Raw genomic sequence first — 16769 nt, 5'->3', positions numbered from 1 at the left:
AAAAACCAAGTTGACCAAACAACAGTGGCTTTATGTCAATTGTTACCTTCTTACTAAAAGGTACATTTTGTCTGAGATCCACAGCATGTTGCCTCTCTGCACACATCCATGCAACATCTCTCTAAAGCTCGATACATACTTCAGAATCATCCCACTAATCTCCACTTACTCTGGAGGCTTCTAACGCTTCACTAATCTCTCCCTGAGCAGCTGAGACTGGCAGCCTCTACAACATTAGTGTTACTAAGCAGCAGTAGACTCTTCAGCCATGGCTAAGCTGACATGTGTTATTGACATTAATCGTGATAATACCTTCCTACTCCATTTTTAATGCATCTAGTAATCTGAAGAAAAAACATCAACCATAACCCCATGCTACAGTTTACAAATGACCAAACAAAAAACACCAATCACCCATCGTAATAATCAATCGTAGCCACAACAGTTTGTTTCCTGTACACAAGCTGTAAATGAGTCCAGATCAACTTACTCCAGAGAATCAATGAGCTTGCGGTAGTCTACCGCGGGGGGGTAGACGACTTCCTCAATGAGCTCTCTGTTGCAGTTGGCGTAGGCTGTGGAGACATGAAGGAACACCTCCAGATGTTTCATCCTGTGGGCCAGCGCCAGCATCTTTTGGGTGGCCAGGACATTCAGCTGCATTGCATCTCTGAGGGGAGAAGTTTTCAGAATGTATTCAGTCGACCAATTTAACTGAACAGATACATTAGAAGTGTGCAGGATTCTTTGATCCTATCAATTCATTTTTCATCAGCGATGCTGGAATAAAGACCTATCTATTGACACTGTTTTGGCATCTGTATAGGGTCAAATGCAAGAAGAGACGATTCATACCACTGTCATTTCAAGCTGGGATGTGAGGAACCCTTTTTGTGATTAAAAAGCAGAAACAAGAAGCCAAGCATGTTCCTCCATTTTCAAAAGGCTACCAGCAACTCTGGAGCTTTCCAGTTACCATCCAATGACATTTCATCTCTTCTGTCCATGCAGATAGGCACACTAGGACATGGGAAACTCTTTTGAGTAAGGGTATTAAACTCCTCATTTCTCTTTTGAGCACATATACAACATGTTGTTGTCTTCAGGGTGTTATAAGGCATATGTTCCTCTTTGGACTACAGCCTGCTCTTAGTCTTAATAACAATAGTGATATGTACAGAAATATACAGCTCATCAGGACTATTCCTCTGGTTCATTAAGAGCCTATCATATCCCTTGATAATGGGTGTGACACAAAGACCGCCCATCACTTGTTGTTGTTTAGTTGCTCCATCAAACTTTATCTGACACAACAACAGCAACATGAACTAAGAGGTTAAGTTAAGCAGGTAACAAAATTACTCATCAAGGTGTGTTTTATTTTTTTTTTAATCACGGTTACCTTGACAAAATAAAAATGTATTAAATGTAACTTTTTTTGTATCATCTGTGTCCATAATCATTCATTGAACTATTCCCCACTACAGTAAGAGAACTACGTAGAATCAGAAAAGTGTAAAAATACTTTCAGACACTACTTGGGTCATTTCCTCTGTGCTGTTATAATTACTCAAGCACTGCGCTGAAACAACACAATCAGCAATGATAGTTAAGTGGTTGGTAAGTGAAAAGCTAACATATATCTGAACATCTTGAAGAGTTATTACACATGTATTCTAGCAGTCCTTTGACAGAACAGTGGCTTTTAAAATCGGCAAAAAAGAATGTCTGAGGATTAAACTAAATAAAAGGTTATCTGTTGAAGCACAAGGTGTCAGTCTGTTTACTGCAAACACCTGTGGGAACACTCTGTCACCACTTCCCTGCTGTGACCACTGCTTAATGCAAGTGGACATTCTAGTGTTCATTCTCCTGACAGAGTGAAGACAACAGACTTACCAATCAAACTCAGAAAAACACTGACAGGCATGGTAACCTCACACAGTGCATTTAGGGAGAAAAAACAGGGGAAGAATATGCTGCCCCTATTCCTAAGAAATACATCAATAAAACCTAGTAACAGAGTTAAATAAACAGAACACTTACTTGAGGGCCTCGTTAAAGCGGATGGTGGCAGCACAGTGGAAAACAACATGAATCTTTTCAGCCAGGATGCTCTGATCATCTTTACTGAGATCCAGCTCCGGCAGTACCAAGTCGCTGCTCACTGCAATGATCTTCTCTGCAAAGTCCGGCTGCTCCTCTTGCACCTTCTCAAACAACTGGACGAGAAAAATGACAAAGTCCAAATGATGCCCAAGTACCAGTTAAAAGTGAATCACAAGTACAGTACAGATGTGATGTACAAATCATTACACTGTTATTTATTTATCTCTCTTTTCTTAAAATAACAACTTTTAGTTCCTTTCTTTGAGGCGTTAGTGGTGCCTGTTGCCAGAATGCCCCAATTTGCAAGTTCCTGCACTCATTCTGCAACCCCCCCCGTTGAAATATTGGTGTGGTGTACACCATTATTTGGTATCTTAAGGCTTTCTGTGATTTTTCACACTTAAATGTAATAGAAATCAAGTATATCCCCTGAAAATAACTGTGAATCATGACTGTCTACAATGGGTGTAACACCTGAGTCCCACTGTCTGTGATGTTTTCAGAGTCCTATCTTCACTTTGTTTACATCGCCCGGACGGCTGGCCGAATGACTCCTCCCCTCACGTATAAAAGTTGTTTAATTGAGGGACTAGAGAAAAGAAGAATAACATACTGTACTCACTGCTTAACTGTGTTTCTAGATCACGCTCATTTCAGGTAAATTTACATGCAGTGTGAAGATACGAGCATAATAAAGATCGCTAGCATTAGCATGCTAACACAACAATGCAGCGCGAGTTGTTTTGGTTTCATGCTGGTGCTCAAGGGGCGACATCTGCTGGATCAAAAAAAAAAAATTGCATATAAAGCCTTTAACAACAAGCCTAACATATTTTATTAAAGTTATAGCATAACTATGACAGTGCTCAAACCATGCTACATTTGAACTTGTACCCCCTCATTTACTCACTTTAACACCCACTACATTGTGCAGTCCTAACATTTAGACGGTTAGAGTTTTGCCTTCACTCCAGCTCATCATTAACTCCCTATATTGGATTTTAAATAGTGACCTGAGAAGATATGTGTGGGTGAATCCACAGGATGCAAACTGCATTGATGGGCATTACAGTCTCAGGGAAGCAGATCAGGATGAAGAAAACATTATTTTGCATTATCTAATTTGGTATTCAGGAAAACATTCCCACATTTAAATCAACACATTTCCCTCCATTTTGTTCATTAAAAATATAAAGTCTAGACACCTGTCCAAAATAAAGGCATGATGATTTCAGAGATTGAATCAGTCTTTTAATTGAAGTGTTACAGTATTTTGTCCCTGGTTCAGCATGTAACTTTGTCTTAAAGGTAGACTCATAAATACATTTGATGATCACATCCAAACATTCTGCTCACCTTGCAGTTGATCATTTCAGTAATGCGGGTCTGAGGGCTCTGACCAGCTTTTGACCTGACCATCACATAGACAGATTTGACTCCAGGGCAAGACCTCAGCAGTTTCTCCAGAAGCACCTTTAATAAAGAGCAAGTTACAGAGAGGTACAGAATTAGCTTTTCCTCTTGGCACCGTCTAACATATCATTGGCCAACTTCCTCCTTTTGTCAATTGCAGAAGTTGAGGACTAAACATCGAAACAGCTACTCGTTCTGCAGCATCCTGGCAAACTCAAACACATGAATGTTGAAAAAATGGTTCTTGTGTTTAGCAGAATATGGTAAAATGTGTCACACAATGATAATGATGGTAGAATAAAAATTATAATGGGGGGGGGGGGGAATTCCAGGGCCTCGTGGAGACGGGTGGAGCCTGGAGGGAGGGAGTCATTTATTTTATCTTTCCATTTTGTATCCATCAAGCTCAGTCTCCTGTTGAATTCCACTTCTTCCACTTTCTCCTCCTAGCTGTCTACTAAGCTTTCCTCTTTTTGCTGCCCCCAACAATTAAAGATACAAGCAGACACTGGAATTATACACACAGACACGCACACAAACAGGGCCCTCGAACACCATCAACATACTAAGTTGCAAAATGTTAATTTCCTGCTTGTCTTTGTTTTGTCATTGTTTACCCCGTGCATCGTCATGTGTCACCCCCGTCTTGTATTGTTCTGCATCACTTAATAATAATTAAAAAAGAAGAAGATAACATATTTATGTCTATGTTTCTCAGATGTGCATCTCAGTGGGAGACTACAACCTGTCTGATCCAAGGCGCACACAGTGGGGGGAGGGGGGGTCTCCTGAGGCAAGGCATGACGTAAAAGGAATGATGAGGAAGTGGCGGAGGAAGCAACAGAGTGCTATACGCCGCTATAATGAGAATGTTTGCCTTCATATTATTGCTTTGTGTATTTGGACACAGTATAGACAAGAGAGTGGTGAAGAACATCCTGACAAACAGAAAGCATAATGCAGAAGTTAAAGTATGAGCATGGATAGTTGCAGAATTGAACAAAGTGAACAAAGTGTGACTGGTCACGTTCACACATGCAGCCCCTCCTGAAAATATCAGGAGTTTAGATCAAGTGTGAAAGTGTGTCAAACTATTGTGACTGGTGGATAATCTTATATTCTTCCTGCTTCAATTTACATTTTACACATTGAAATCTTCTTCTGTATGATTATTCAACTACAACTGTACCTTGCCCATGAAGCCTGTTGCCCCGGTGATCAGGACATTTTTCCCTGCATAGTATTCTGGGATGGTCACCATGATGTCTGCAGTCTCAGTGAGTTCCTCAACACCACTCCACCTGCTAGGACAGAGAGAAGAAAAAACAAACAGGACATTAGTCAGGATAAGAACTGTGAGAGTAACATCATGTCTGGTTCCATGAGGTGTTTCTGCAAAGTGGAGAATGAAGATGTAAAGTTCAAAGGAATTTAAAAAAGGTTAAGGAAGAGAAAGACAAATAGAGCATGTTAGGAAGTCGAGTATGTTTCATTATTCAGTGTGTTGTCAAACCTGCTATCAGCATCACTCGGCCTGTTCTGTGTGTTTCTGACCATCGGTCTGGTCTTTTAAGTTAAACAGCAAGAAAAACAATGAAGCTTCTAGAAGTTTAGCAGAAACTTCAGATTAACCTTACTGAATTGATCTAGTCTTAACATTTAAAATGCAAGGTTAACTTTTAGCACAAATCAAACACACTGGAAATAATCGCAGCCGCCGCCTCTCTGCGAAAATCAATGATTATTTATTTCATTGGTCTATTTGCCTAAGTATGGGACAGATTTTGAGAATTGTTTCATATTTCATTTCTTTTGATCCAATAAATAAATGTGCTCATCTTACAAGTCTAAAATCTGTCGCTCACTTCACAGCAGACAGAACAAAAGTATATCAGTGCTCTGTGTTGACTGTGCTGTCTGTGGCCTTATCACTCAGAGTATGTTAGCTTTAAAGCAGAATGACAGTAAAGAGCTGATAACAGGTCATTCAGGAGATAACTCACCGAATAATTAACTCAGGATATTTATCTTTTCACAGTCTGTCAACACTTAAGCATGTCATTATATTTGTCAACCCAAACCTGTAGTAATCTGACATGTGATAAGTGAAAACACATCGTACATGATGTTTTAAATAACTTTGAACAGAACAGGAATATTTCACCTCCTTTTTCCTAAGATTACACAAAAAAACACTCAGATATCAACAATGTTGGTTCTTTGTTGATAATATAACAAGAGTAAGATCTTTTACCTGCTCTTTTGTAAAGTGTCTTAAGATATGATAAGATATGATTAAGAAGTGAGAACTGAAATCATTCCTCAGGGATCGTAAATCACTAAGTTCTGAACAGGAAACTCTCGACTCGATTCTCTGCATGACAGAAAGAGTGACAGTTTGTGTCAACACTCGACAGGATTTCAACAGACATCGATGCACTCCAAATACTTGTTGAGTTAATCTCAGCTACAATCACATTCATGTAGGTAACACTGTAAAAAATGATTTAAACTTAAAACTATAACTATAAAAAAAACAATACAAACTACCTGCACACTAAGAAGGCTAACTGTTGAGAAATACTTTTTCTATTGTTTTACTTGCTTTAGCCAAATCAATGCTCCAGTAGTAGTCAGCTTGGCACACAGTGAACTCTCAGTCAGTGCAGTCTGAACTGGGATTTTATACAGAATTCAAGGGACATGTTTGCATCTCAGGCTTTCTTTTGATTTTGATGATAAATAGCTTCAAAAAAAGGCAAGACTGACGTGTTGGTTTGTTTGAAGAGCTTAACAAACTGTATATGTTGAAAGCCAGCCAGGGCTCATCACCACAATTCTAGTAAGTAAATACACTAACGAAAAAACTAAAACTAAAACATCAAAATAATTTTCGTTAACTAAAACAAGACTTTTCCAAAAACAATAACTAACTCAAACTATATTTTGTGTTCACAAAACTAACTAAAATAAAATAATAGCCAAAATGCCCTTAGTTTTCGTCTTTTGAATTTGTTAAATCAGTATGCCTAGTATTTTCTTTTTTTTTTTAAACAATATGTTTATTGAAAAAAAGGAGTGCATGGAGTACATTGCCATAGATGATTTGTTAATCACAAATATTCTGCCCGAGAACAGTTTCTGCAAAAACGACCACAATTACAGACCTTACCAACTCTTTACCAGCCTAACTCAAAATATGTGACAATGCTATTGTTCTTTTAGCATGCAATATGCAGAGGTCTACAAAGACCTGTTCTCTGCAGGTCATTTTACGTTCTTTTGGGTAGATACCAAGAAGAAAAAACGCCTGCAGTACACGTCCGACTTCATCCCAAAATTCTTAAATTTTTGGACATTTCCATACGCAATGGTAAAATGTACCTTTGTCCTCTCCACACCTGTTACATAGGTCTGGGATGTTGGGGTTAAATTTGTTATATAGACTCTCATTAACCATTTGTATTGAAGCAGTTTTAAACATGTTAAACATGAGTCTGTGCTTTATTGCATGCCCTATCCCATTCTTCAGTTGAGATTTCCTCTTGTAGATCGTCTTTCCATGCTTTCAGTTTATTTTCAGAGGATTCTACTGACTCAGATATCAGCACGTCATATACTTCTGAGATTATACCTTTTTGAAAAGGGTTTTTAATTAAAACTTTTTCCAGAAGAGATACTGCAGGGGTGACCAGGGACTGGCTCTGGTTAGCTCTGATAAAGTTCTTGAGCTGCAAATATTTAAAGAAGTGTTTACATGGGATATTATTTTTCACTACCAGTTCCTCAAATGTATTAATGCTCTCATTACCTGGATTAAAAATGTCTTTCATTTGACTCACGCCCCTATCAGCCCACAGTTTGAAACCACCATCAGCCCTGCCTGGCACAAAATAATTATTACCCCAAATTGGGCTATACCGAGAGAAGGTAGGCCCACCCTTCAAATATTTTTGTACCTCATACCACACAGAGATCATGTTTTTTACTATAGGGTTTGATGTTCCCTTTTTAAGGTCTTTAGGATTATCAGAATATATGTATGATGGCAGCTGGAGCTTGACAGAGTGGGACTTTCCATGCTGGTGCATTTTCTGTTGAGTAGTAAAACCTCATAGTTCTTATTTGGGTTGCCCAGTAATACCACAACAGGTTTGAGCATGCCTAGTATTTTCAGTTGAAAATCTAGTCGATCATGCTTTTTTTTTTTTCTTCTTTACGGCAGCACATGACACAACAATGTGTCTCTGTTTACAATCTAACTATTTGGCATCATGGCAGCAACTTATTTCCACTGTCCACATGTTTGTTTCAAATCTACAGCTAATGTTCTGTTCATGTGCCCACTGCCCAGATGTTCTCTGGTAAATGAGACAAGCACAGTGACTGACACATAGCCATTACTGTTTGTCTTTTGTAGATTGTTGTGATTGTTTGTCTTTTGAATTTCATTTTAATACATTTTTAAAATGATATAATGTTTGGAGTTGTTTATTACACAATACTCTGTCTAGAACTTTTAGGTTCAAATCTTACAAGTCCCATATCACGTAAAAACTAAAACTAACATAAAAACTAATCTAATCATTTTCACAAAATAAAAACTAAAATTAACAAACCAGCACTAAAAACTAACCAAAACTAAACTGAAACCTGAACTGAAAAGTCAAAACGAAATAAAAACAAAAACTAATGAAAAATCCAAAACTATTATAACCGTGCTAAGGTGTCTGACACCAAATGAGGCACATTACCAATCAATAACAGCTTTTGTAGAGTATTTTCTTGCTATGTTCTTTGATATGTCGTTGAAGTACAAAAAAGAATAAACCAGATGTTACATAAAACTAAATTAGACAAAGATTAGTTCACACTGGCCCCTCGTGTTGTTCCCCACTAAAAGTGGACAAAATATCAATACAGCAATATAAAGGCGTCCTGACTCGTCTGATTGTGAAATATTGATATTTAACTGGTGACAAATATCAATATTTTAATTTAAAAAAATAAAGTGCTCAAAATAACTCCACTGCATATCTTCTTTCAGTAGGCCAGTTAAACCAGGGTGTCTCATCATGGGGGATGACAGAGTTTTAGTTTTCTTAATAAACTGACAGTGTTATAAAATAGTCTGACAGCAGGATAAAAGAAGATGATCGCTGGATAATGTCAGAGAGTGGGGAAAAGAAGTCAAAAGATGAAGCATGATAAGAGGTGAAACTGAATCCAATCTGCAGTTAATACATTAATCCTGCACTTTAACTTGTAGTGGATCATTCTATGATCTTCAGTTAAAAAGAGTTTGTGGTGTATCTATATCAGTTATTACAGAATCACTGTATCTTGATTATCGCGATCAGGGCCAACCTATTGAGCCGCATTGTATCATATCATGAATTACCATGCCATATCTATTCCTCCCAATGAAAAAGGCTGAGGCAGACCAGCATATCTCCCAAGTTATGCTATTTTTTTGGCACCTTGGGATGTGTGTGTGTGTGTGTGTGTGAGCCTCAAGTGTCCCATCTACTGGTACTTGTAAATGCCTTTATTTGTAAAAAAGAAACAGGCTAGACTAAAAAATAAATAAATATATATATATATACACACAAGCTAAAAAGTTAAATTCATGCTAATAGCTCACCGTTACAGAGCTAAAAAAGTTGAAGAGATTCAAAATATTTTTTATGAGCTAGGTATAAAACCTGGTAAGAAATGATCCTGATACATCACACTAATGCATGCAGAGGCGACAATGAACTCAATGGTGAGGGATACGGGATAATAAAGACTGTCAGGTAATATTTTGGTTTTGGATAATATTAATCTTTTATGCATTCATCTTGTATGAGTTTAAAAATATGTTTAAAAAAAAGCACCATCTGTGACGTCTGCAGTCATACAAAGCCAGTAGCATATCAAACATCCTTTCTTAATGAAGGAGGACATTTTAGAGAAGAGTTTGTGCTATCATGCACTACGCTCTGTGTACCCCTGCTGTTGCTCTGGCCAATGCTGCAGATGAACTTTTTGCTGCATCACATCCTGTGCCAAATGACCTGTTCCAGCTGCAAGCCTGTCAGACCCCCAGCATTGTGCCTGCAGCCAAGCTGCACTCTGTGGCTGTAATGTGTAGAGGACTCACACAGCAGAAAAGAAAAAAGAAACTCTACAAACCTAACCCCAATCTCACAATGTCGTCAGACTTTCATTATTTAAAGTGTGCAGTAACAGTATACATCTGAGAACTACTACAGCAGCAGCCTGAACTGGAAGGTGCCAGCTCAGTGAATGTGTTTTTTAAAAAATGTAAATATACATTTGGAAAAAGTGTGAGTGCCTTCAGACAAAAATATATTTAAGAGCATCACACACTGTTGGGAAGTCACCTGTGCCATTAAAGCAACTTCCATACCCAGGTATTGGTTATAAGGCTACCCTAACACTAGCAATTAGTTAGGGTTATTATTAACTCAAAATTCGACCCAGGGTCTCCGAGGGTCCAGTTACAAAAAAAAAAAAAGGTGGAGTTTGCAGCCTATTCCAAATCATAAACAGAGAATTTACCTGGCAGCACAGCAGCATATTTTACCAACTCAAAGCAAACTATAATAATAAAACAGTTAAGCATCACAGCATCAGCTGCTGAATGCAGGGAGGACAGGTGGCAAAAGAACTGCTGGCTGTGTCAATGTGAAAAATGAAGGCTTTCACTAACACTTCATTTGTGCACTATAATAACATCTGTAGTATATTCTATTACATTATTCACTGCTCATAAGGCCTTACATTTTTGTCTTAAAAGTACAAGGAAACAGTGTCAGTGTTTTCTCTCTGTTGTATGATGAAATCAGTAAGATATCATAATTATTTATTATAATTATTATTTCATTTGACAAGTCATTCAGTAAGATCAATGTTTTGCTGAGCTCTGCACAATCTCGCCCTCCCTTCTCTGTATCAGCGCACAAAGCTCTGCGGTCAAGATAATTGATACATTAGTAGACGGTTGCTTTTTATAGATGATTCTCTTATTTGAACAATAACCTGATATGAGGCAGTTTAGGTGTAAAGTAGGTCTGCGAACCACACCTTTCCATATGCAATACATGTCCCACTAGAGTATCAGGATAGAGTGATTCTCTGACAACAGAACAGGTAACCGATCATAAAATGATACATCAATGTACAATATCTGATAAACTGAAGAAAATAAAACACCACTCAAAAGCTAAATTTTATATATTGTTACAATTTGGTTTCAGTTTAACCTCACATCATGCTACTGTAACCACTTTACACTGCTGTACGACATCAACGGACCTCTCCTTCTGTTTACAATACTCTCAGTCATGTCATATGTGAGGCAAATTGTCAGGGAAATGCATTAAGAATGCCACATTTTAAATGTTACATTTAATCATCAATATAGGCAGCAGCAAATTGATGACACACGAGTCAGCGTGAAGATAAATGCTGTGTCGATGAGTCAGATTAAGCCTTCTGTTGTGAGTCTAATGGAAGAACTCAAATATGGAAATTCCCAGGAATGATCCCTTTTAAAAAGATCAACATAATATGACCACTTCACATTGACCAGCACCCTCGGCCATCGACAATGAGGTTCTGCCGATTCCCAGTGCCGAGCTCACACTAATGCAGCGTTAAGCATGACAATCTAAAAGATCACTTTGGTTTCGTCAGATCACTCAACGTTCTTTAGTTCCTTTCATCAGCTCTCACATGCTTTAGGCACGTTAGCCATGCACACACAGTCTTGTGTTGGATGTTTCTCTTTGACAGAGGGTAAAAAAACACTGCATCTATTTCATCAACAGGCATCACACAACCTCCACTTCTCCTTCTGATATTTGTAAGGCCATGATGATAGTAAACACTTACTATTTAAAAAAACTCAGACGTTGCACTCATTGTGTACTGTGCATGAAAGATTTATGGGTAAAACTTCTATGACACCATGCTCATTTAAGAACGAGTTAAATATGCCTTAATCACTAAGAAGCATATACTGTAGTACAAAAATACACACAAAGCAGTCATAGTGTGTATATGGTCAGTGTGTCAAATGTATGTCAATGTCAAAGAGTAAGAATATTTAGGGTTCTGTGGTCATCCCAACACCAGAATTTTAAACTTTCAATGCAATAGAGCGCCACAGGAATGAGTCCTAAAACCCGGAAGTAAGTTAGCATGTTAGCGCCATGGGGTCTAAGTCAACAGGGATTTTGAATGGGTTTGTGGTTAGACGCCTGAAATAAGGTCTGTGGTTAACACAAGCTGAAGAGATGTTGGTGTTTTGTTAGACCACATAAACTACGTTAGGTAATACCCCCACTTTATTTGAAGTTTTTACGCGTCTTTAAAAAGGCGGTTGCTAACAAGTGACTAAATGTGACTACAGTGGTTGTCGGGGACATTAAACATCATCACGCAGAGGCCGGGAACTCTCTCACTAGTCCACCTTAGAGCCTCTAGTCGTGTTTTTCAGTGCTCTTGAAAACTCTTGTAGATTTATCAATATATAGTATTTTCCAATTGTCATTCAAGGCAAATATTAGGTTAATAAATAATGTAGTAAGTTTCGGTTTTGCTAGCTTGTCAAAACCGCTGATTAGCTCATCGTAGATCGTCTGAAGCATAACGCTAGTGACGTCATGATCATCCCACCGTGGTGTAGTTAGCTTGTAGCATAACGTTAGCTTTTTACTTCTGTCGGCCGCATTAACTCTTCAAACATCATAAAAATGATGTTCATCTGTGAAGATTATCCTGAAGAACAAAACGCCTACGCTTCAGAAACGAGCGTTTGCCACAGAGATTATTTTCTGCAATGATCCAAAATCAAATGAAAAAAATCCCATAGGAGAATTCTTGTTAGACCCCATGGTGAAAAGTCAGAACTGTAGGCCAAACTTTAGAACCTCTTGTCAAACTTCACAGGTTAAAGTCTCGACCCAAATGGTTCCTTTCTTTTCTTCTAGTTTTATAAAAAAAAAAGACATTTGTTTGTATGAATCTTTTGAGGCCACAACTTGTGCAAGCATTCAATCATGCAAGTATAACACCTGCCAACTCCAGTTTGTAAAGTCAGGGTGTGTTCTGACCTGCACAACCTGGAAATGTACACACCACTGTGCAAACATGTGACAGCACACACCTTTACTGTGCAGCTTAACTATGGTTCATGAAACAATAATTATACCAAAATTATCTTACAACACTTAAAAACCCCCAATGTGTTTCAACATGCCTTTGTTAAGTTTGGAGAACGAGCATTGGTTTCATTAAGAAATGCTTTGTTTTGTAATGATAGCAGCCAAAGTTCCCACCCAGAGAAGATATTTGTCTGATGTGAAAGAAAGTATGCAGCAGTTCAATCTTTTGAGATTAAACTGCGAGAGGTTCCTTACATATTGTATCTCTATGTGTGAGGGGTTCTCTTAACCAAATGTATAGAATTCTTGAAGCAATGCCAAAGATGATGAGGCTGCAGATGCAGAACTGGGACTTCAGAGAACATGTTAAAGCTGCTCTCCCTCTGCAGAACTTCCTGATCAGAAAAAGTGGTGGTGAATGGAAAACTTAACCTAGATAAAAAAAAAAAAAAGACTTACATTTCCTCTGTATGTTATGGAGTCCCTCTGGTGACATTGGTGAACATTTTAGAATTTGCACCCACAAAATAATAATACAGTCGGCATTAAGGGGAACGCCCACAAAAGGTCACATCCGGTTAGCGCTGAGGGGGGAAAAATCCAGACGTTTGAATTATTGGTGGCTGGGGGAAAGGATTATTTTCCCCCACGGGAGGCCCCGCCTCCAGCTATGACGCAACGCCGACGGTATCTATTTGAGGCTAGAAATAATAATTCATGGCCACAAATTGATATTTTGCGTGTATGAAAAGTTATTTTGAGCCCACAAATTATTGTTTTGAGGCCTCAAATTATGAATTGGAGGTCACCAGTTCTAAAGTGTTCATCAATGTCACCAGAGGGGCTCCGCAGTTAACAACAAGGAGCTCTGTAATGGTAGGCCTGGGCTCATCCAGGGCCTGCTGCAGCCTTTGATTAAGTGTCTGTGAAAGATTTATTGTACCATACAGTCAGACAGAAAGATGATCCCTGATGCCACATCTTCACTCTGAATAATTGAGCAGGTATATTAGACTGCTCTGATGTGACACCTGTGGCTGAGGTTGGACTACAGTGGGGTCTGATTCTACACTACAGAGAAGGATTCTCTGTTAGCAGGGTAACTTCAGATAAGTTTGTGAAAAGAAACACCCACTGACCAATGACATGTCCCGATTGAAGAGCTCAGTGAGCAGATAGTGAGACGGGAAGAGAGAGAGGGAGAGAGACTGACAGACACTTTGACTTTCCTGTATGACATAAACATATTTTCTATTGCTTTACTGATATCATCCCACAGCAGAGGCTGAAAAAACACAGGAGGCTTATAGTCATGTACCTATGAGTCATAAGACAATCATTAAGTGTTCTTTTGCTTTTTATTAGTCAATACTTTAATATTGATTCAATTAGTTCCATACCACTCCTTTGTTAACATCAGGGCTGTAGCTAAAATATTATGCCTTTAACTGTCAGACATGCTGCAATAATATATCTGCAACAAGTTCATTTTATATATAAAAGGGAGATATTATAATCAGACCTATCATTGACTTACGATGGCCGTTGATATTATAGCCCTGTCCTTATTTTAAAGGAAGACTATGCAACATTTTACAAATAAATATAGCAGAAATCAAATGTTTCCCTTGTAAATAGCTCTGAGTCATGACTGTAAACAATGGGTTAGATGGCGTGAGTGACGCCGGCTGTGTTGTTGTCGGAGCTGTGTTTACATTGAGGGTAAGGCAGACTGACTAGAGAAAAAAGGAATAACATAGCCTATTATGGACTTGAGCTTGGATAGCACTTATCTAGTCTTCTGACTACTCAAAGCGCAGGTCACACCTACACGTTCACACACTGATGGTACAGGTTTCTATGTAGTGACCAGCAGAAGTAACTAATCCCATTCATACAGATGCATATGCCGCTGACGAGGCAGCAGGAGCAATTCGGGGTTAAGTGTCTTGTCACATCAGACATGTTGCTGCAGGAGCTAGGGATCAAACCCTCAACCTTCCAGGTCAAGGACAAGTTTGTTCGCAGCTCGCGCTAAAGTCCTTCGTGCTTCAGTATGGTGGACGTGTCCCTAAACAGCACTTTGATTTGGTTTAATGCTGGTGCTTAATGGCGACATCTACTGGATCAAAAAGTCACACATTCTTCCTTTAAGCATTCACAGTCTATTTTTTTTATGACAGGTCTTTTTGCATTTTCCAATGAAGCTTTGTTGATTGTAGTCTGTTAACTAATTCATAATTTTCTAATATGGTTTAGATGTGGAATATGATGATCTGCTGACAGTAGACTTCAACATGTCTGTGATTGCTCATATGCTGCCAACACCGCCCCATTAATGTGAACACGCTAAACTATGGGTTGATTCATCCAGCTTATAGCTTCTCGCTTGGCGAGATCTTATTTGTCAGGGCTAGTGGAGCCAGGTAACCGGAAAATACCCTCGGTAAGTTGAACTCACTTCATAGGCCTCCAAATGTGCTACAATAGCTCAAAACTAGTCCTTCAGGAGAAATATGTTGCAGCTTCCTAAAGGTTGCCAGTTATACAATTCATAGGCAAATCCAAAAAAAGCATATCAGAAAAACTGCAAATATCCAATCGACACAACAAAGACCTGTATGGAGTGTGCTTACTTGAAGGCTTTATATGTGATTTTTTGATCCAGCAGATGTCGCCCTTGAGCACCAGCAGGAAAACCAAAACAACTCACGCTGCATTGTTGTGTTAGCATGCTAATGCTAGTGATCTTTATTATGCTCGTATCTTCACACTGCATGTAAATTTACCTGAAATGAGTGTGATCTAGAAACACAGTTAAGCAGTGAGTACAGTATGTTATTCTTCTTTTCTCTAGTCCCTCAATTAAACAACTTTTATACGTGAGGGGAGGAGTCAGCCGGCCGTCCTGACGATGTAAACAAACTGAAGATATGACTCTGAAAACTCTGAAAACATCACAGACAGTGGGACTCGGGTGTTACACCCATTGTAGACAGTCATGACTCACAGAGTTATTTTCAGAGGATATACTTGATTTCTATTATATTTAAGAGTGAAAAATCACATATCAATACTTTAACGAGCAGGACCCGCAAACAACTTTCTTCACATTCTTTGAGAAAGACTAAACAAATACAAAAACTTGTTATCACCCCTTTTACTTATCCTTTGTCAACAGTCACAACACCTGCATGAAAGAGGTTTACCCAGCAGATGAAATGTGTCCACTCAAAGGCCATGGTGATGGAAGAACACTCCAGCAACATTAAGATCAGGGCACATCTTTCTGCAACAATCGGTGAACTCATCCCAGGAAGAGATGCCAACTTCCTGCCCATGGTGATGTCAGGACACAGCCCACTTTGCACGTGGCTTGTATGGGCTTGTATTACAGGTCAAATAACCCACGAGTTTCGCAAGACACGAGGAATGTCATGAGACCACAGTACTGTAGAAGGAGCCGGTCACTTTAGGAGTGTGCTGGTCTGACTGTAGACTAACCAGACATTACTGTCAGGGCCCACACACTAAAGTCCAATATTTGCATTTGCAAAGTAAAACAACTACAAACACAATCCAGTTGGACTGTAAAATGTGTTACCTGATGAGGGCACCATTTCCCTACCACCCCCCCCGAAAAACTGCCATTACATTAGACAAAAATAAGACACCGCAGTGACTATGTGGTATTTTTAGGGAAGCTAAATGTGTTATCACAAAGGGAAACACAGTGTGAAACACACAGCTGCCTCTCATCATTACCAGTCACACCACTCACCGTCCATTTGCACAGCGGGCGACGCTTCAAACCATTCCGACTGGTTGGGTGGCTTTGACTCTCTTTAATGTGATTACTGTAAAGCCTGGGTGTAAATTAACAGAGATGTTATACAGCTAACACTCGCCTTAAATGTAAATGGCTGCTTATGCCACTCGAGCAGCCATGGTTCTGTAAGTTACTTGTTTTAAAACCCCAGTAGGAGGATGGGGGATAAACACAGTTAAACTGGTGGTTGCAGTGGTGGTAACTGTGGCACTGGGGGGGGGGGGGGGGGGGGTGATTAAACG

At 39.0% G+C, this 16769-nt stretch overlaps 1 protein-coding gene across 2 annotated transcripts in view; it reads right to left on the bottom strand.

The window, feature by feature from the left end:
- The window catches only part of far1 (fatty acyl CoA reductase 1), a 30078-nt gene that overhangs the window by 12959 nt on the left and 350 nt on the right, over nt 1-16769 (bottom strand). Inside the window, exons 2-5 of one of the 2 annotated variants that reach the window (XM_061036815.1) lie at nt 4712-4826; nt 3466-3582; nt 2047-2222; nt 491-670 (exon numbers count right to left, since the gene is read on the bottom strand). In XM_061036815.1, coding sequence (XP_060892798.1) covers nt 491-670; nt 2047-2222; nt 3466-3582; nt 4712-4783 — 545 coding nt within the window. In that variant the 5' untranslated portion in view covers nt 4784-4826. The remainder of the gene's footprint in view (nt 1-490; nt 671-2046; nt 2223-3465; nt 3583-4711; nt 4827-16769) is intronic. The other variant, XM_061036816.1, reaches the window with a different exon arrangement.

Source organism: Labrus mixtus, chromosome 4 (genome assembly GCF_963584025.1).
Source record: "Labrus mixtus chromosome 4, fLabMix1.1, whole genome shotgun sequence".
In the NCBI taxonomy this organism is placed as follows: Eukaryota; Metazoa; Chordata; class Actinopteri; order Labriformes; family Labridae; genus Labrus; species Labrus mixtus.
This window is presented reverse-complemented; position numbering and strand designations above follow the sequence as displayed.